This window comes from Amblyomma mixtum, chromosome 1, assembly GCF_055824585.1.
Source record: "Amblyomma mixtum isolate Tamu chromosome 1, ASM5582458v1, whole genome shotgun sequence".
NCBI classification, from domain to species: domain Eukaryota; kingdom Metazoa; phylum Arthropoda; class Arachnida; order Ixodida; family Ixodidae; genus Amblyomma; species Amblyomma mixtum.
The window spans coordinates 18,344,412-18,365,162 of record NC_143012.1 but is presented as its reverse complement, the minus strand read 5'-3'; the positions used below and the strand labels follow the sequence as shown (position 1 = coordinate 18,365,162).

The 20,751-nt window shown below is 48.4% G+C and overlaps 1 protein-coding gene across 1 annotated transcript; it reads right to left on the bottom strand.

Moving 5' to 3' along the window:
* Window positions 1-12,137: 12,137 nt before the first annotated feature.
* On the bottom strand, window positions 12,138-17,857 carry LOC149365627 (pancreatic lipase-related protein 2-like). Its single transcript, XM_089568976.1, has 5 exons — window positions 17,606-17,857; window positions 16,031-16,237; window positions 14,117-14,369; window positions 13,158-13,364; window positions 12,138-12,565 (listed from the first exon to the last, which is right to left on the bottom strand). The coding sequence occupies exons 1-5, from the start codon at window positions 17,855-17,857 to the stop codon at window positions 12,138-12,140; spliced, it is 1,347 nt and encodes a 448-aa protein (XP_089425102.1).
* Between the last annotated feature and the right edge of the window lie 2,894 nt (window positions 17,858-20,751).

Here is a 20,751-nt window from a genome sequence, read left to right as displayed (position 1 = left end):
CTGAGTTATGGTATTTCTGACACCTGTCACGAGTAGCTGTTGAATTGAATTTAGTTAACCTAAATGAATTCTATCAGTTCAGGTAAGTGAAATTATTCACTAACTAAATAACGTATTACGGCTGACGCTCTCCATTGCACGGTAGAATGCTGGTCTGCTTGGCTAAACCAAAGCTATAACAGCTTTGGATGCAAAAAGAAAGGGCAAACAAAAAACTTAAAAGCCCTCTGCTATTGCAGCTTCGCCGCAATAGTTCGCACGACTTAGCGTCCACCTCGCTTGCAGGAGGTGCGGGGTTCGATCGCCAGTGCCCCAGGACATAGTTTTCCCCTGGTTTGGTGCTCGGTTTCTCTGGCGTGTTAGGCGCGGGCTTTCTCCCACCAATATTTTTTCTCTTGCTTTCTACAATGGGGGTTTGAGACAAGAGGCGAAATGCTTCGGAAATGGGTCTTTTACCTCACCTTATGTGAAGAAAAATACCTTGTGCCATGACGTTCTTTAGCCAAGGCTACCATTGCACCATAAAAATTCATCACAATCATCATCATCAACAGCAGCATGTTGTATATTACCAAAGATGGCAGACCATAGTACAGATTTCAGGTGACTTCTAATTCCACCCGCATTGCAGGACATTAGTCGCACAGTGGAAGATGTAGTATGAGCTGTCATTGTTATTTGACGCTTGTCAATATCAGCTCTTAAAATCAAACGTCACAAACAGCAGCTGCTTTTATCCATTCTTTTTTTGAGGCAGTAGTAAGTGGGACAGATATGCAGCGACATCAGTGGCTAGTGAGAAGGCAGACAATGGGCCCAGTGTTTGACTTAGCAAGCGGTGAATATACTTTTTTTTTTCGGACTACAGACGCTTGCCAGACAGCACCGCAGCGAAATTTCGTTGATAGAAAGCTTCCTGGTTCAACTGAAACGACAAACAACAAAAGAGCTGCTGCTAGCAGCAGTCAAACAACCAGATGGTGCAGCAAATAAATGCAGTTGTGTAATGTAGGAAAAAGCCTGCTCTAAAATGTTGGCACATATCACACATGTTTTGTAATTGCATTTCGTTACAACACATACAACAGTTCCATCCACGAAGACTTGCACACAGATTTCACCATCTTTCTGTCCACCAAACCTTTTTCTTGGCTACACTCTGAGACGGTATGGCGCCACAGATTAAGTCAACTATCCACGATGAATTCCATGCATCTGGATGGTACCACTTCAATCAACTGTACTCCGCAGCATCACAGGTATACATCACCACCAAACATGTAGGTCGGTCCCCATTGCACGAACGACACCTTCCTCGATGCGAAATAGCGTCTTGCAAAAAAAAAAAAGCATGAAGCCTCATTTCGTGGTCTTGCCCTAAACACGCATCATACTGCAGCGAAAATTTTTCGGCTTATGGTCGAAGCGGCGCCGGTGCGCTTGCAGGAAGGGGCTTGGCACGTGACGCACAATCGCTGTGTTAATGCGTTAGCATTACAACTTCCATGTTTTGAAAGATCTCTCCGTCCGTTCGTCCGTCCGTCTGAAGCCTCGCTTGGCAGCTGCCAAAGTGGAGAGAGAGAGAAATTCTCCTCTCCACTTGCAGAGGAGAGGAGGACGGAAAAAGAAAGACGAGGAGTGGGGGAGAGTGGAGCGGCGGTACGGCGTTTCACGCGGTGATTGGCGGATTCGATTGAGCAAAGTGGGCGCAAGCTGTCCTCTAGCGCACTCTCTTATAAAAGGGAGCGCGCAAGAGGAAAGCTTACTGCCTTTTTACTTTTTTTCTGTTAGCGGCAGCGGCTGCACCGTCTGGGGGAACACTAATGCTAACATATACTCTGCTGCATCAATTGCATTATGGTTCTGATCGATGATAATTTTTTGTACCCACTTGAGATCGCGGATGCAACTCAACAAATCTTTGCTCAGCAGTGTGTTCTAAGACAGTAAACCTCAGATTAGGACGCCAGAATTTGTCTAATGTGCCTTGAGGTATCAGAATGGGCATTATGATTATTTGGAAGAAACGCAGAAACAATGATATTACAGATGGTAAAACTGGTCCCGATTAAAACAGTTTCTATGATGTTCGAGATGCCACTCCTGGGGCAGAGGGGCAGCGGTTAAGCGATGTGTCACTGCACTGTGATGGCAGATGCGTCCACAGCTGGGGCTTGTGCGACCCAGGTTGCCCTTCCCTAGCAACCTCTCAAGACCAGTTATCGAATGAATTGCCACCTGCCACGATGGGCAGTTTGCTCATGATCCGTTGGGCGGGGCTTCACTCCTAGGGCTTATATAACCTTAAGGCTTCACTCTGTTTACTCATCTGCCACTTTCTCCGCGACGTGTCCCCTCTAATGCTCACGCACTAATAACATTCCCCTGCCATTAATTAAACAATTAAAGGACCTAAGTGTAACACTCTCGAAAACGGTTAAGCAACCCTCCACGTGCATGCAGGTACGTCAGTATGACGGACGGAGTATAACTTAATTAACGCTTTGCAAGGACCAACCACGAGGACGACTCTAAGCTCCGCAATACAGCACAACTTGCAACTCGCATGCACTCACCCCCAAACGGATGCCATGTCTGTGTGTGTTGCGACTGAAGGAAGAATGAAAAGGAAAGAGCACGGGCCTGTCGACTGGCTGAGCCATGATAAATGTTACGGGCAGACAGGGGAGAGTTGAAAGACTGAGAGGAAAGATTGAAAGAAGAGGCGCGCGTCTCAACTATACCGCGTCCACCGAAGCGACAACGATGGCTTTAGTAACAGTTGCCCCCCCCCCCCCCCTCCACCCCCCACCCCCCCAATCGGGGCTAAGAGACTTCATCACAATCAAAGAAAGCCCTTAGATTTTTTTCTCCGAAACAAGACCATCTTTATTTTCAATAATATATACAACACAGTGATAAAAGAGAATAGGATCGAAAACTATTATGTTCGTGTTTGTACCTGGGCGGAGGAGTAACCAATAGAGAAGGAGACAATATACATGTCACTATGGTGGGGCGGGAATGTACAGATAAGTTGAACCGAAAGGTCGAGCAGCAAAGTAAATCACGAAATAGGACACGATTAAGGGCAGCGAAAAAAAATAGAAGAAATAAAACCTCTATGACGGTAAAGAAAGCTCAAAGAAATAGGGCGAAGGACGGAAAGAATGAAAGGAGAGACCCGTCAGTGGAGATAAGACCGCGAGCAGTCTGTTGCCCGGCAAAGACGGGCTCTTCTGTCAGTGAGACTTAAAACGATGAGTTTGGCGCGTCCTAAATTCCATGGCTGCACGCCAGTGTGTCTTTCAGTTCAGGGTCGGAGTCCGGAGTTTCAAGCGCGCACATTTCCCACTCAACTCTACTGCCGAAATTCCGCCAGGCTGACATGGGGCTGCGCGTGCACACCATCACATCAGTCCGCGCCCTACAGAGGGAGTGGAGCCCCAGTACTGGGGCGCAGACCCTCAGTATGGGTGGCTCCGAGGGCACATCTAAGCGCCGGAGTCCTGCCCGAGTGACGTCCCAGCTTTCACGAAAGAAACTTCGCAGTTGGTCCCAGAATGTTCACGCTGTGCTGTAGTCAAGGACAATGTGTTGGGCTGTCTTTCCCTAGCCACACAAGAGGCAGTGGCGCCCCACGGCAGAAAGCAACCCCGTTCCTCCTGCCTCGTCCGCAATGGCAAAAAAAGTCATGGGCCAACCAGGTTAAACTCATGCTTTCACACGTCTACTCGGTTTAACTACGTTAAAACCCTACCGCTGCCTCGGCAGATTCGTTTCGATGCAGGCGGAACGCAAAAGGCGCCCGTGTGCTGTGCGATGTCTTCGCACGTTAGAGAACCTTAGGTGGTCGAAGCCCTCCACTGCAGCCAATCTTTCTGTCTTCCTTCTTTCACTTCCATCTTCATCTCTTCCCTCATAGGGCGGTTGCTTTGCCCGTCGAGAAGTGAGACAGTTACTGCGTCTTTCATTTCCTCAAAACCAGTTTTCATTTTCTGCCGCAAAAAATAGCTCATTCCGTCTCTTTACTGGAAACCGCAGAGCGCGATTGTGCCCTGTATATCCCTCCACTTACCCGAACACCTTGGATGGCCTTTCCGACGTCCAGCAGAGCTCACCGGAAGAAGAGATATGCCCTTCGGCTGCCCGCGTCTCCGCTCCTCAGCAGCCGAGGAGAGCGGTGTGTGAGAAAAGAACGCTAACTATGAATATATATGTATCTGTTTAGTATACTTATCTTGGCGCCGTTCAATCGGAGTGGCGGAGAGGGCCGTCGAGACGTTTGGAAATAGAAAAGAGAGAGAGAATGAGCTCTAATCTGCCGGCAGATTGAAAGGCTGCTCGACCACGTCTAGTGTTTGAGGAGCCGATACACTTGAAACAAGCGGTCTTCCCGTGAAACGCTCCAGGTGTGCGAAAGGCACGGATATGCTTTGCAGTGCACTACTCTAGCGACGTGTCTATGTTTGGTGACCGCCTCGGGGCGTCAACCGATTGTGGTTTCGCATGAGAGCAACGAGAACAGGAAATAAAAAAAAGACACGACCCGTCCTACGCAGCGCGTGCTGTAAATAACAGCCCCCAAGAATGCCAAGGCGCTCTTGCATACTTGCCAAGTTTTTTTTTTACTTTTTTCCTGTCTAAGCCGCGCCGGATTCCAAGGAGCCGCTCGTGCTCGAGAAGGAAGATTTTCGCTTTGGCGACTTGCTGGCAATGCATGAAAATAAGTGCAGTCACTTCACCAACGCTGAGGTATGCCTACGAACGCAAATTATAAGACAGCTTCAGCCCGCCTGTTCAACGAATGTAATTTCTTGTAGATACACCGGGACCAGCGTTGAGGAATACAGCGCACCAGATTAAAAACTCGGAGGCAAGAGTACGCGACCGAGTTAGTTGAAGCATTCCGCAAATGCTACCAGCCCTGTGTGTATTATTCACGCTTTTCTCACATGTTCCACTAGCGTTGAAAAGGTAATTAGTTACGCCCTTCCTCTGAGTGAGCTCATGTTATTGCCTGGGTGGAAGGCTTCCATGTCTAAAGGTTTGAATGGAATATAGGTGTGTAGAGAGAGCGAGAGAGAGAGGGGGGGGGGGAGCTGTTCTTTAAAACTCCATAGCAGGTATTATTTTTTTTTTTTTTAACGGGATAGGGGCAGAACAAGACATTTCTTGGTCGAAAAATACCCCGGGCATTTGCGGAAGCTTCAGCGTGCATGGTGGCGACTGCTGCAGCACATTTCTGCGACAAGGCTATGCGATGCGAATTAATTTCATTGTGATTATGTGATGCCTCATGTCGCAGGCATCGCAGAAAGACCAGCGGTGGCGGTTCTCCAGTTACATAATAGTCACGAGTGACGGCAATCGACTGGAGAGTCGGGGAGACAGAATATGTCATGAAGCCCGCTCATTCGGACGTACTACTTGTGTCCTTTGCATGCAAGATGTTCGGCGGTGGCGATAGTGATGCATACACTCGGCAACCGTATATACAGAATGACCGTCGCTCTTGGCAGCACTCTACTGCGAGCTGACTTGGAAGCTTACTGACAATGCGTCTCACGAACATCCTTGACCGCTCAAGAAGTTGTCACGCGTGATAACTGCCCTTTCACAGCGACCAAGATGCGTCCAGCGAGCGCACGACCGATAACCTGCCTTCCCGGGCAACACATAGCGATAAGGCCACATGCGGGCGAGTATAAACCGAGGTTACTGGGAAAAAAAAGCATAACAATGCTTCAAGGAGCTATTGATCCTACCCACCAGGTGGCGATACCAGGTCATGGAGTTTGAAGGGAGGCTGAACCGCTTTTTGCGAATTCGACGAGATTCCAGGATTTGAATGTATGTAGGATGAAGGTAAAGCATGCCAAATATTTTTGCGCTCGCAAATAAAATGGTGGCGTAATTGCCGATTAAAGCTGCCATGATATTCAGGCTTCTCCTCACTGGAAGCGCCCACATGGAGGAGGCGGCGGGTGCTGTGGCGATGGTTTCCCGGAAGCTCCCATATGTAATTACGGACTCCCAGACTGCACGTCGGAACTGTCGCAGAGGTAGGAATATTCTAAAGTAGAAAAGGCACAGACTTTGAATACACAGTGATATGAACCCCAGGGCACTCTGCGGATGTTGGAAACGAAGGCGATGACGCCGCTGCCCGCGCGCTATAATATCGAGTCCTTCAACACTTGTACGAGCATAATTATTCAGAGTCGTTATTAAGCTCTAGAGAATTGCTCCAACATTTGAGATTATTTATTATTATTTATTTACAGAATACTGCAGGCCCTTCTGGGCCCTAGCAGGAGGGGCAATAGAGTGCAAAATGAATATACAAAATAAAACACTGAAAGAAAATTCGAAACACAAAGCAAATAAGTTAGATGGCGGCAATCTTCTATTTCTTCAATGGAGTCAATGTCACATAGTGCTGTTAAAGGTAAAGCATTCCATTCAGCTACGGTGCGGGGGAAGAAGGAGTATTTAAATAGGTTAGTTCTGGCGGTGAATGGAGTTAGTGAATCAGAGTGGCGATGTCTTGTTGGTCGTGGAGCGGAAAATGGCTTGACGTAGGGATCCGGGCACACTGACAACTTGTTGTGTTTGAGAAGGAAAAGAAATTTTAATCTGAGTATTTTACGTCTTACCTGCAATGTTTGAATTCGGTTTGCTCGCATTATGGCAGTAGGTGAGTCGGTTGAACGGTATTTTGAAAAGATGAAGATTAACAAGAATAGGCAGAACCGGACAAAAAAAAAAGGGAGCAAGGGCTCATCGTAACGAAATTGCAAATACCTATACATCAACCCAGTCAAATTCAGATATATGTTCGCGAATTTGTACGATCCCAAAATGCACCTTCTGCGGCGAAGTGGCTAGCATATTGCCGCGAATACTTGCAGTGTTTGTTTGTTCATTCTTTAAAGCTGCCGGCACGCCGCTTTATCGCTTTGTTTGTGATGCAATACGAGACCATATATTTATCTCGATTGATCGCGTCCAGCTGAAGCCGATTCCACGTTTTTCCAGAATGTTGTAGTAACTTTGCACGCCGCATCTCGAAAGTTCGCTATCAGCTTTAAACTGAGCACGGCCGAGAGCGGCGGGCATTCGGTTCGACGACCGCCCAGTGCACAAATTTTTGCTGCGCCGCCACCGACTCATTCAGTTCTTTGCGGGCGCAAGTGAGCCTAAAATAAAGAGTTTTGTTTAGAAGCTATTTTCGCTGCCTTCCTGCTCTCCCGACTGCAGTCACCACTACGTGACAATCATCACATGGTATGGGCATGCCAGAAAAATCCAGATACCAATGACCCAACAACTTAGGACTGGAAGAACGCGCTGTCCAGCTCAAACCCGAAAGACTAGATTTGGCTGGTGAACCGAACAAGAGCGGCACCACAAGCCAACGGGCTCCTGTGATGAGGACCCACCCAACTAACCTCAATTTATTCTGATCTTATACGTTTTGGTTGGTTTGGTTTATGGGGTTTAACGTCCCAAAGCGACTAAGGCTATGAGAGACGCCGTAGTGGAGGGCTCCGGAAATTTCGACCACCTGGGGTTCTTTAACGTGCACTGACATCGCACAGTACACGGGCCTCGAATTTCTCCTCCAAAGAAATTCAGCCGCCGCGGCCGGGATCGAACCCACGTCTTTCGGGCCAGCAGCCGAGCACCATAGCCACTGAGCCACCGCTATACGTTTTTCACACGCGCACACAAGTGCGGAGAAGCTTGGTAATGACGTCACTGACGGAGAGGTTTCAAACTCCATCTGCCTTTGCTCACACACTGTCATACGTGACCGGATGCTGACGAACAACGCTCCCCGAGCTTTATACCTTCGATTTCGTTGGTTTTCTTCCTTAAAACAAGCCTTTCTGCGTTCAAAATGCACCACCGCCGTAGATGACGTCATTTTCCGGTTTCCTCACCCGACGCTCCGGAAAAGCCTGAACGCTGCCGCAGCTTTAATGGGCGTTTACGTCACCATTTCCTTCAAGTTTCATACATTCGACGTACTTAAGCTTTCATCTCATTTGGCAGGCAGCGCCATATTTCTTTTTTTTTTTTGCTTTACCGCTACCGCTTTCCTTTTCACTTTCACATTTACTTGTATCCCTCTCTTCGCACCTGCAATTGACTCCAGTACGCCCAAGTGATGCATCAAATAGGCAACGGTAATATTTATTTTTGCTTTGGGAAAGGGTCACAACATCAGCGCATGCGCGAGAGATAGCGAGCAATAGCCCACTGCGCGAAATAACGTATTTACACCAAGAAATTGACAATAATCGCGGCGCGAAAAAGTGGCTAAAGTTGGCGTTTCTTCAGCCACCGGTCAGTTCTGACCCTTATTAAGGCATCTGGCTGGCAGTGATCGGACAAGAAATCGGCAGGAAAGAGGGCAAGTCAAGTCAAGGGGGGGACGGCAGGAAGTAAGCTTTATCAAGCGTGCACTGCCCGAGCGTTGAAGTGCCGACCCTACGTGACTGTGCTTGCGGCATTTATTTTGGCTCGGTTATCACGAGCAAAGATTGCTCCTTTTTATTACTGTTTTTTATCTCCGCATGGTTTGTCAAAAGGAACTCGCGGGAACAATAGATGATAGCGCTGCTTTTAGCCAGTAATTTTGCTGTCCGTGGCAGTCCACTGAACCCCCCTAATACTGTAGAATGGGAACGGCCCGGCACTCTCGTTATCAGCCTCTTCGCCACCCGCAGCGCCACGCGTTGTCATTCCGGCACTCTGGTGTTCCGTCGTGTGTGCTAATCTTTTTTACCCGCGACTGTACATCGCATAAAAAGCAAATAGGCGGTACGCAGCGCTTTCTAACCAACTAGGGGAGACGTTTCAGAGCGCTTTGTAGCATACAGGGCTTTCTTGCCTCAAATGAGGAGCCCTCCATTCTTCCTTAACTCTAGGAAGCATTAAAGGGAGCCATCTAATTTTCGAACACTCCTTAGCCGCTCCTTGGCGTAAGGAGGCACTCAGAGCGACGAGGAGCTTCTTTTACGCGCCTGGTGTCGAGAATATATGAGCATAATAGCAGAAATATGTCAATTCAAATTGAAAAAAAAAAAAAACCAAGTACACGTCTGTAATCTTTTATTTCTTTTGAGGTGCGCGCGCCTATATGCGCTCATTTTTTTTATTTTACGCGTATTGTTTCAATGCTGTACATGGATTGGCAGGAAAACATAGCGGTCTAGCAACATCCCATAGCTTACAGTGAATAGGCAGTGCAGCGGTAGTACCGCAGCCAACGGAGACTCCCTACTGCGCAAGCGCACAGCGGATGGTTCTGCAGCGAAGCATGCATTCAGGCCGAGGGTCGAGGTAAGGAAGAGTGAAGGTAGGGCTGTGCCTGCCTCAAGAAAGGGAGGCCTCACTGAGCTCTCCATGGTAAGGCGTATTTAAAAATTGATCGAAGGAGGGCGGGCAGCTCTTGGCGTCCTCCCCGAGGCAAGGAGCGTTTTAAAATTTTACTGAAGGGGCGCTTGTGTTCAGTAGGCCTCAGCCGCAGGAGAAATGAACAAGAGGCAAGGAGAGGGCAAAATGTGTTTTGCCCTCTCGCCACGGTGTTTCAGTACCTATGGCATTCGGCGGCCGAGGCTAAGGATGCGGGATCGAATCCCGGCTGCGGCGGCAGCATTTCGATGGAGGCGAAATTCAAAAGACGCCAGTTTACTGTGCGACATCAGTGGACGCCCTCATGCTGTCATGTTGTCATATTCACACTGTCACCTGATTGATAGTGGAAATATGGTCTATTGTCGAGTATCGTTTAGAAAGCCTGCCTAATTATTTGGTTGATTGAAGTCTAAGGTTGTCCTGCCTTAGTAAATGCTTTGTAGGAAACGAACAGTAAGCTGATCGGCCTGTAATTTTTGAAGTTCTTGACGTCTCCTTTCTCGAGTACGAGTACGCATCATCCATCTGGGACCGGGATCAAGCACACATTATTCATGAGCTAAAGGCATTGCAAAATCGTGCTGTCAGATCCATATTTTCGGATTACTCTCGTCATACTAGCGTCACCGCCCTAAAGGTGCACGCCGAACTGCATAACTTATCACATCATCGCAAACTAGCACTTCTGGCACTCTTCCGTGAACTTTATCAGCATGTTTTGCTCCATGAAGATCTCGACCAGAAACTTTTTTTTTCGGCCCGCGATCACCCGTTCAAAGTTAAACGCATTTCACGCCACATCTTCCTTTGCGAAGTCATTCTTAACTCGTGCGGCAGTCGACTGGAATAATCCGCCATCGGGCATCGCAATTGAACATAACTTTAATAAGTTTCAGGACCTCCTAACACAAATATATGTATCTCATTGCTCATTGCTTGTTACGTTGTTCTCTGGTTTTAGCTCGCGCCTTTCTAAACACGTTTTTAGCTCGTATATTTGCAAGGAGTGGCCCTACCGCTGGTTTTTTAAAGTTGGTTTATATCTTTTTGAATTTCCCTGTGAGGTGACTACTTCTGTTCGCCCACCATTACACAGCATAATTTTCCCTCTGTTTTCCCTCTCAGCCTCATTGTGCTATATAAGCACCCGTTTCGCATCACTAAAGCTCTTTTGTTAGTCAGCTTCGTTTACGCCCTTTCTTCCAGCGTGGCGTTTATTTGTCGGCTGTATTTCTGGTCATCTTCCCTAGCTCAGATACGAATTCTTCTACAGATGTATTGTGATTTAGTTTTGTACCAGCAGTTGCCTTACTTCTCTAATGCAGTTTTATTGCGAAAGCAATACTGCTTGCACTTTTCTGCCATCGATGGAGGTTCATCCTTCGCTCCGGCGCAGCTGCGGCGCGCTACCACGTGACCGCATGACGTCACGACAAGAGGAGAGCTGGGGGCCCAACTCGTCTCATCGATAGAGGCTTATCCTTCGCTCCGGCGCCGCTTGCGGCCCGCTACCACGTGACCGCGTGACGTCACGACAAGAGGAGAGGTGGGGGCCCAACTCGTCTCATCGATGGAGGCTCATCCTTCGCTCCGGCGCAGCTGCCGAGTGAGGGCGCTCGCTAGACTGGTATGAAACGGGGCTGCGGCTGTGCTCCTCGCACTGCTGTGCTATGTCGGAGGATGCGTACAAGGCGAGGCGGGAACGGTGTGCCGCGGCCAAGCGACGGCGCCGTGCCGAAGAAACAGACGAAGAAAGGGAACAACGGTTGGCGAAGCAACGTGCGTATGCTGCAGAATGGCGAGCACGCCGATGTCATCACCGATGTACAGACCAAAAGCCATTTCTTTACGGATCACCAAAGCGTGTTCATCGGAATAAATAAAGCACATTTACAGTAGACCCATGTTGTGTCCAGAGTGAATCCATATGGGTAACCATATTAGCAGAACCAAGTCGTGACCAGAGTTGCACTATACGGGAAAACATTTCCAACTACCAGCAGAACCAAGCGCAGCCAGGTGTTATTGCTTTAGCAATCAGCCAGGCTTAACCAAGCTAAGCCTTCAGCTAATTTTTGTTTTTAGTGGGATATAATCAGGTTGTTCTTCTGTGATTTCTGCTAATAATATATATTATTATGCATATTTATGGCACCTTTGTGCTTACCTTCCCCCTTAACCTTGACTAGAGGGCCTTTAAGGGTACATTGAAGAAATAAATAAATTAATAAGCCGATTAAACACGCGCGGTAGCCTAAAGTGTGTCCCATGTACAACAAAATGGCGGCTGCTATGACGTCAGTGAATACCAAATATAGACACACAAACTTGAACAAAGTACGGGAGGAAAGCCTGGTCCAGCCCACTGACCACTGAAAGTGCAAGGTCACTCAGACATAAGTCAGTCCACAGACCAACGTTTCGACAAGACCTGTCTCAGTCATCCTGTCAAAATGTTAACTAGAGAACTGTAGTTTCTCTTTAGTCTATTTTTTTCAAGTTTGAGCACTCAAGAACTCCATTACCTCCACTCTCTATCTGTAGAAAGCCTTATCTACAAAGAGCTCGGGAAGCAATGTATACCCCTGTCACATCTTCCCGTGAGGGAGGTCCCAAAGTCTGTGAACTTTTGTGTAAATACGTACTTTTATATCACAATTAAAACGCGGTACCGCCACATGCTCAGTGAGCCCTGCGAACCGCAGCGCTCAATTCGACCGCCTTTGTTGGGCCTTGAGAAGCTTCTTCTCCTCCCTAAGCGCTTCCAGGAGCTGCGATCGTTCCTCTGGAGTGGCATCCTCCAGCAGGATCTTCGCCGAGCGCCCCAATGCGTCCAGGAGCTCTTGATCCGGGTTGAATGAAGGAATCGTCCCCGAAATCGCAATAAACGGCCCGTGCGGCAGCGTTACCCTCGGCGGACGGCGTGCGCACCTCTTCTTGGCCGTCTTGATGAACTGGTTCCCCGTCAGAGGCGCTTTGGCCGGGTGCCCCATGCGCCCGCACTCACGGCCTCCCTTGCAGCTGGGAGCACACTTTCCCGATAGGAAGGACTTGTAGCTGTCGCACGATCGCGTAGGGAACTCGCAGCCCCGCACGGAGTCGGTGTAGTACTCGATAGCCTTCGAGTGGGAGCAGGCTGCGGGAAGGAACGGGTGTGAGTGTTTCCTTAAGGATTGCAGACACAGCTCTAGATGGAACGCAAGATACGCTGCATAGGAAGAGGTACAAAGAAGGCTGCTGAACACACGTACAGGATGCAGGGAGGGCAAAGAAAAGTGAATCTATTTGAGTAAAAAAAATTGGGCAGAGACACTTAAGACTGCATAAAGACGAACAGCGCAAACGCAGGAGTAGGTAGAGACGAACGACACAGCGCCTGTGTCGTTCGTCCATACCTCATTCTATGTGTTTGCGCTGTTCCCTTTATGTCCTGTTGTCATGCTTGTGACGGATGGCAATCTGGCAACCTGTAACTCACCATGACATCAGAGGTATACCCGTGACGCCATAGGAGGCAAGGAATAATTCCAAAAGGCGTCACTACGCGGCGAACGATCGGCCCAAAAGTGGAATTGATTCAAAGTTCATGGTAAATCACAGGCTTCGTTTCCGGCTCATAGTATAATAACATCCGGCCTTCGTGGCATACGTTACTTTGCTATGGACGAAGGATTCGTTATAGTGGATTTCACTGCAATGTAGAATGCGTAACCGCAGACTGCTCTCACAGCTTAAGAGCATACATCCGGGCTGTCTTCGGCCGCCATTCGGGTAGAAGTCCACGTGGCCGCATCTGGAGCGCATCCCCACCCGACCTAAGAGTGTGTCTGCGAAGCCGCTGCCCATGCTCGTGTGCAGCACGTCCACGAAATCGGCGTCGCTCGGTCTTAGATGTACGCCGTGGTATTCGAACAGCGGGCCCGCCGGGTCCAAACCTGTGGACAAAGTTTCCAGTACAAGCACGACATTGTCCTTGTATTCCTTATGTTGACAAAGAATAGTGCCAGTTGACACATAGCTAATACAGTTCTAAAGCATTAGGATTAAGCATTACAGTCCACATTCTGCAAAAAATAGGAGCGTGTGTCAGGAAGATCGCTGACTGGTCGAGAGACGTGATGTAAACTTGTGACGTCATCACAACTTGCCCACCATGTAAATGGAAATAGGCCCACCGGATTGCGAGTAATCTGCCCAGCACGGTAGGTTGCTCGCAATTCTCCTGAAGGCAGTCGCCTCTGTACCGCGGCCCGCGCTCTACCCTAAAGATATGACACGATAGCTAAAGGGTTAATGGACATATATGCAGAACTGGTCTTTCTATGCATAACATTTATAGGTCCCTTAGGGTCCTCGTACCACTCCTGACGCAGTGGTGCAGTGGTCAAGCAGGGATGGCAGCTGGTGCTGCCACCGGTGGAACTTGTGCAACCTCGCGCGACCAATCATTAATTTAACCGCCGCCTCTCAGGTTCCATGAAGATTTCATCTTTTATAGGTACAATCGAGCGTTAACACACACACACACAGAGGAGCTTTCGCTCAGTAGGGAAAATAAGGCTTACACCTTAATATAGCTCAAGACCCCCGTCCCACTTTTAGCCTGATTATAGAGAGCCCTCAATGCTTCGTCAATGATCTGTGCAAACTTTCTGTCCAGCGTCCCTCGCGACGTTGCATGCCTCACCGGTAATCCTAGATACCCGCCGTCCCGTGAGATTCTTGACGTCCTGGCCGAAGAAGCTGCCCGTCTGGGCACCCAGGCTGTGTCCGATGTAGTGGACATGCTCGGGACCGACCACGCCGGCATCCGTCAACGTCTTCACCAGAAACGCCAGCGACCGCGCCACAGTGCGCGTGTTTCCAGCTGCCTTGCTGTAGCCGCGAAGCAAGCCGCAGCCTTTGCTCCAGTCCACGAGTACCACGGAAACATCCTTTTCCTGTCCGCGTTAGCGAAAGTGCGTTTAGTCTGTTGAGCTTAGGCCTAAGAATCTTAAGAGAAGAAGATAGCTCAACAAGAATACGAGTAGATTACAGCGCCCTAGCGGGAATAATATGCGCAACGTCCAAGCTATTTGCTCAGAAAACCTGTGAAACACTATTTCTCTGTACACTGCAATGCTCTTGAACGGAAAGGCGACGTCACAATTGCGTGCAGTGCACCAACTCGCAGCACAGAATACCTAAGGCGTATGGTTGCAAAGTTGTATACGGTTGATTCTGTCCTACACAGGAGAAAGCAACGCGAGTTCGTTCTGTGAAAGGAAGAGCTTTGCAAAAGTATATAGTATATAGGGTATATAGATCCAAGCGTTCGAACAGAAAGGTCACACCTCACGACTACTTGTAGGACGCAGGATGCTTGGCCATAGACAACGCGTTAGGAGAGTCCGTGCTGAGGGCAAAGTCGCTGAACGGCAAGTCCACACAATAATATGAGGAACTGACCGCCCATCTCGTCATCGATAGGTGATGCAAGACGGAAGAGTGTATCTTACGGCGCTAATATATTGTGGGGGCAAGCATTCGAGTCTTCAGTAAAATCCTCCATCAGCCACTCCCTTTACCTGGACAGCGCGCTCGGCTTCCTTCGTCGTTTTTGGTGTAACGGCCCGCCTGACCAGAGTCGTCCATGTACCTAAGAAGAGAAGGTAGCGACAGCAAGCGCTACGTAGGAAGCGTGGATATTCACCTTGGGCGAGCGCCACCGTTCCATGGACTTCCACGTGGTCAGAACTGCAGCAATGGCGTGGTCTCGCAGCTGACCGTGGTCTGTAGGGCGTGGTGGCGCCACGTACCTCCTCTTCTTCGGCTCATGGCCGACGCTGTTCTTGCTACAGATGCTTTAAGTCCTGCCGCGCTTCAGCCGTTTCCCTTTTTAGCACCAGTGATTTCCCAACACATTCCTTTCACACGTGTAGGGTAGCATTCTAGACTTCACTTAGTTAACCTCCCTGCCTTTCTGTTCATTTCTCTCTCTCTCCCTCCCCAAGGGTGTACACACCCACTTGTTTTTCTGAAGCCAGCTCCTTAATTCGTAATAATTCGGCCTTAATTCGTCATTGGCCAAACCTAGCATAGCAACAGCCAATGCATAAATAAAATAAATATTGCCATGATTGGGCTTTGAACCCGCGGCGGCGCACGAACAGATCAGCTTCGCTGGCCACTGCACGCCGCAGCCGATCACGCCTCGTATTAAGCTGCAACACACTCCCGCGCTTCGTGCTTAATACTTAGACATAACGACGATGTTTCGAGTCCGAGCCGGCCCTGAACAGAAAGACCGAACCACGAACAAATCTGCAAGGCACTGTAATGCGCGGGCTCAAGTGACGCGACCTAGCGGCACTACGAGCGCGCTCCTGTTACAAGAAAAAGTTAATGCACAGCCTTTGTCAAAAGTACAGAGTCCAAGGGGATTCCTTCTGGGGCATGCTGTATTGTTCCGAATCTCTCGAAGCTGAGTAAACTCTCGTGTTTATCACTCCGAAAGCTAAGACTTCCGCAGCTGCTAAGAGTTCAATACAGGATTAAGAAGCAAACCTGTCGGCCACTTCACTTTTAACAAAGACTGTATGCGTTAAAACGAATGTATTACCTCGTTGAGTATCTCGTCCTTCAATTCCTGCATCCACGCTGCTTGAGCGCTACTCCCCAGGCCGTGCACGATGATGTACAGCTTCTGTTTGCGCTTCACCTTCTTTGCCAGCTTTTTGAAGCCCTTTTTATTCAAGCCTGTTTCGAAGAGCTTTCTGTCACCGCGCTTCTTGGCCTTGTTAGAGTACAGCAGAAACCGGGGCTTCACCTGGGCAAGATGATTGTTATTGTGTGAAGCGATCTGACTGCATACAAATTTACAGCAAGATTGTAAACACCCAGATCGCTTCGAGGCTGATTGGCTCAAAGGTACTAACAGTCATCTGCCAAGCGCGCAACGGTGTTTTAAAGCGAAAGCTGAAGGTCACATGGCTGTGAAGTTTAACCTTCAAACTAGGAACCGCGTTTCGCTGGCCGCCGCGACCGGGTTCGGAGCCAGGAACTCCGGCTCAGTAGACGAGCGCCCTAACCACTGAGCCGAGAATGGCCGCGTTTCGATGGAGGCGAAGCGCAAAGGCGTTCGTGTGCTGTGCGATGTCGGTGCACGTTAGAGATCCCCAGGTGGTTGAAATTATTCCGGAGCCCTCCACTACGGCGCCTCTTTTTCATCTTTCACTCCCACCTTCCTAGCCACTTCGTAAATTTCACTAGTGGTGGCGTGCCAGGCGTTGTGCGCATGCGCCGGCCTGGGCGCCGAGAACGTCGGAGTTCGTGGCGCCTCTAGTCCGAAAAACTGCACAACTATGCGGAGTACTTTTGAAGCGAAAGCTTCACTACGCTAGGTAAAGCCAGTTTCACCGTGGCCGCAAGTTTTACCTTCAGAATACCTTCATAACCAACCAAAGCCCATGCCACGTTGCCAACATTTGCTGCAAAGAAAAGCAAAATTGCATAACTGGCCCCCTCGGACACTGGACATCTCAGCCGTGCTTTAAGCTACGTGGCAGTGGTGACAGATGTGCGCTGCGTGCGTTGGCATTGACAGCGTTGTGGCAGAAACGCGGCACTGAAGCCATAGGCCGTCGGCGTTCATTGTTTACAATGGCGATGGCGTTGATAACGTTTTAGACTTCGATGATTGTAAAAAAATGGAAGTGCGCATAACTGGTTCCCTGCATCCGTGGACGACAGAATCGCGCTTATAGGTACGTGGGATGGTGAGAGAAAGATGTGGGCTGCATGCATTAGCGCTGAGTAAGCAAACTCTCGCGATCAAGCATTAGCTGCCTCCTGCCAGGGCGGCAGGCTGGCGCGCTGCCTATCCAGTGTCCGGAACGCACTCAACGTTACAGACGCCAAGCCGCTTATAGTATCCCGATACGCCATACCTTTCGCTCTCTAACCAGGTTCAGCAGTAGTTGAACCGTAGCTATTTTTTTTTTCGTCTTTAGTGGCGGCTACAGTTGAGGGAAGAAGGTTCGCGCTACAAGAGCGTCATGAAAAAATATCACTATTTTCAAGATGAGCAATGCGTTGTTGTGGAAACAAAACATTCGGGGACTTGAACCGATGTCACTGTTTGGCGTTGCAGCATGAGAGAGAAATGCGTTGGACTGTTTCTTCTCGTCCTGACTACCTTGGACGGAGGCTGGGGCACGAAGTACGTCAGATTGCCGGACACGTCGAAATTTCCGGGCAGCTCCTCGAAGGTCAGCATCGGCAGGGAATCCGAAATTGCCAGCGTTACGGCCAACTCTTTTAAGCCCGCCTCGTGCCGCTTCACGGAGAGCTCGATGTCTGCGAAGTCGTCCTTGGTCAATTCCTCGTACTTGTGCTGGTCACCGTGCTCCTTGGACCCACACACGCCTGAAGAAGGGCGATAGATCATTACGAATGCGATCTGGATTTGTTTAACATTTCAGTTTCGGATGCTTTGGAAGAGAGGCCTATATGCCGGAGAAATTGCTGGCTAATCTGTGCTACAAAGTTGGATTGTATATGGGCTCGTTAATACGACATTGTGTACTAACTAAACGCCGGAAAGTCGGTTACGGGGCAAGGAACTAAGAAGCGCTGATAAACAGAATTGAGCGCTTCTTTGTGTTAATCAGTGTGTTGTTCAATTCTAGTAGGGAAGTAGAGTGCTCTATACTGCTCGAAAGTGGCCTGCAGTGGTCTCAAAATGTCTCCAAGCAAAAGGAGTTTTTCACTCATTGGCCTTCTCTTAAAGGCACAATGAGGGCAAACTTAAGCCGGCGTGTGTCGATAGCCTACCGCGTTCGAATAGCAATAATGCCACTCACCGAAAATGGAGCTTCTATACACTCTAAACACGCATACGTATACCGGGTGTTTTTTTAGAAGGTCCAAAATTTTAAAAAAAAGGTAAATTCCTTTAGATTTATTTTAACCCTGGGGCTATACTGAGGGCCACGGCGGACGCCAGGTAAGAAGCAAACTACTTTAATTAGTTCACTGATTAACTGAATACGTTAATTAACTTTTATAATTTTCATTTTAGGGGATATGTTGTGTTAGCAGAATTGGAGATCGTCTTCCAAACAGTCCAGCCAAAAAAAATTTTTTCATGAAAAAAAAATTTGCGCGCGTTACGAAGCGAGAAAAAGCCACCCTGGTAGGCAGCTTCACACTGTAACACAGCGTCTGTGAGCGCCTGTGCCGTAGCTAGCTCCGCCCTGCGCTTTGTGTCAGTGCGTTTTTGTTCCAACGCGGCATTCCGCGAGGCCGCGGAGCGAAGCGAGATAAGCAGCGATAGCGCAGGCCGCCAGTCCGGGACGCGTGACACAAAGCGCAGGGCGGAGTGAACTACGTCAGAGGCGCTCCCGCCGCTGCGTTACGATGTGAAGATGCCTACCAGGGTGACTTTTGCGCCCTCGTAACGTGCGTGAAAAATTTTTAATGAAAATTGTTTTTTCTCGGTTGGACTGTTTAGAGGACGATCTCCAATTCTGCGAATACAACATAACCCCTAAAATAAAAATTAGAAAAGTTTATTAACATATTTAGTTAATCAGAGAACTAATTAAAACAGTTTTCCTCTTGCCTGGCGCCCGCCGTAGCCTCCAGTATAGCCCCAGTGCTAAAACAAATCTAAAGCAATTTACCTTTTCTTAAAAATTTTGGACCTTCTAAAAAAAGACACCCGGTATACACACACACACACACACACACACACACACACACACACACACACACACACACACACACACACACAGAGTTCTGTTTTTACCTGGGGGATTTTAAAAAGTTCTTGTCAGCAAACTATTTGCCTAAAAGAGAGCAAACTTCGCTCACATTGTAGCATATTATGGTCTACGTTCTTTGAGACGTAATTGAACGTCGGTACTTGCCTGCATTTCCTGAAATTAAGAAAAAAAACTGCTGTCAACTGCGAGTAAAGCTGTCGCAAACGCGAGCCAAGCAGCTGCTTTGACAGGGCGCGCCATCTTCCGGAAGGTGAGGCAAACGGCGCCCCGCTCAGTGGGTGGGAGGGTAGCGCGCTGGCTTCGAAGATGCGGCTCGTGCGCTCGTCGAAATGAATGCGACAAAAAAGAGTCGTCGCTAATACTCGCCTTCCGGCAGATGGCGTGCCCTGTCAAACCAGCTGCTTGGCTCGCGTCTGCGACAGCTTTACTCGCAGTTGACAGCAGTTTTTTCTTAATTTCAGGAAATGCAGGCAAGTACCAACATTTAATTACGTCTCAAATAACGTAGACCATAATATGCTGCCCCGTGAACGAAGCTGGCTCTTGATTAAGCCAGTCGTTTATTCACAGGAATTTTTTAAAATCCCCCAGATAAAAACAGAATTCTCTGTATATATATATATATAGGTTGCGAGAGCACGAAGTACTTGACTGCTTACAGGAATATATAGCGAAGTATACGCTTCGTTAAAGGAAACGTATTTATTGGACTCGACGTTTCGATCGGAAGACCGATATATATATATATATATTAGTAAAAAATGAGTGAGATGTCCTATAGAGCACTCCCTTTTATAAAGGGAAGTGCGCAAGAGGACAGCCTACTCCTTTTTACTCCTTTGTGTTTATAGTGAATGCACGAAAAGACCAAAAAACGAAATTCAGGTGTCGCCCTCAGTGGCCAATTTCGCAAGTAGAATGCTTGCGTCAATACCGATTTTCATATATGGATCTCGGAGGCTACACTACACCGCCATTCACTTCAAAACGATGGCAACCGGTCTTTTTAGGCAGTGTCACGATTTGAATCGACTGGCGTGAAGATATTTCAGTCGAATTTCCTCGCAGATAAATGCGTCTTTGCTGCCGGACAAACGTCAGCGTATACCCAAAAAGAGACCAGTGGTCATTTTTACTAAGGATAATGGTAACATGAAGTTGTGTTCAGTGTTCCTTTAAATTATATAGCGGTCGTAGGTGAATACCACATGGTGATTCATGCATATATAGTGTCTTCCGCATCACTATAGAGAAGACAACATGGAACCAAAATTAGGTGTCTATACTTCTTTAACGTCACACCTATCATTTCTCTTCCCATGCTCGCTGCGTTGTCCTTAAAGGGCAACTGCATCACTTTTCGAGAATTGCGCAATATTCAAGGATTCAAATCTATATAGGCTGTTGGTGAAGCATGCCAAGTGTTATTGCACTAGCATTTAAAATAGCGACATAATCAGTGATTGACTTTTGCTCTTCTCCTCAAAGCACCGGAGGAGTGCGGAGAAGTTTATTGTGAGGTCACGAAAGGTATGATTTCAAATTACCGCTGCCG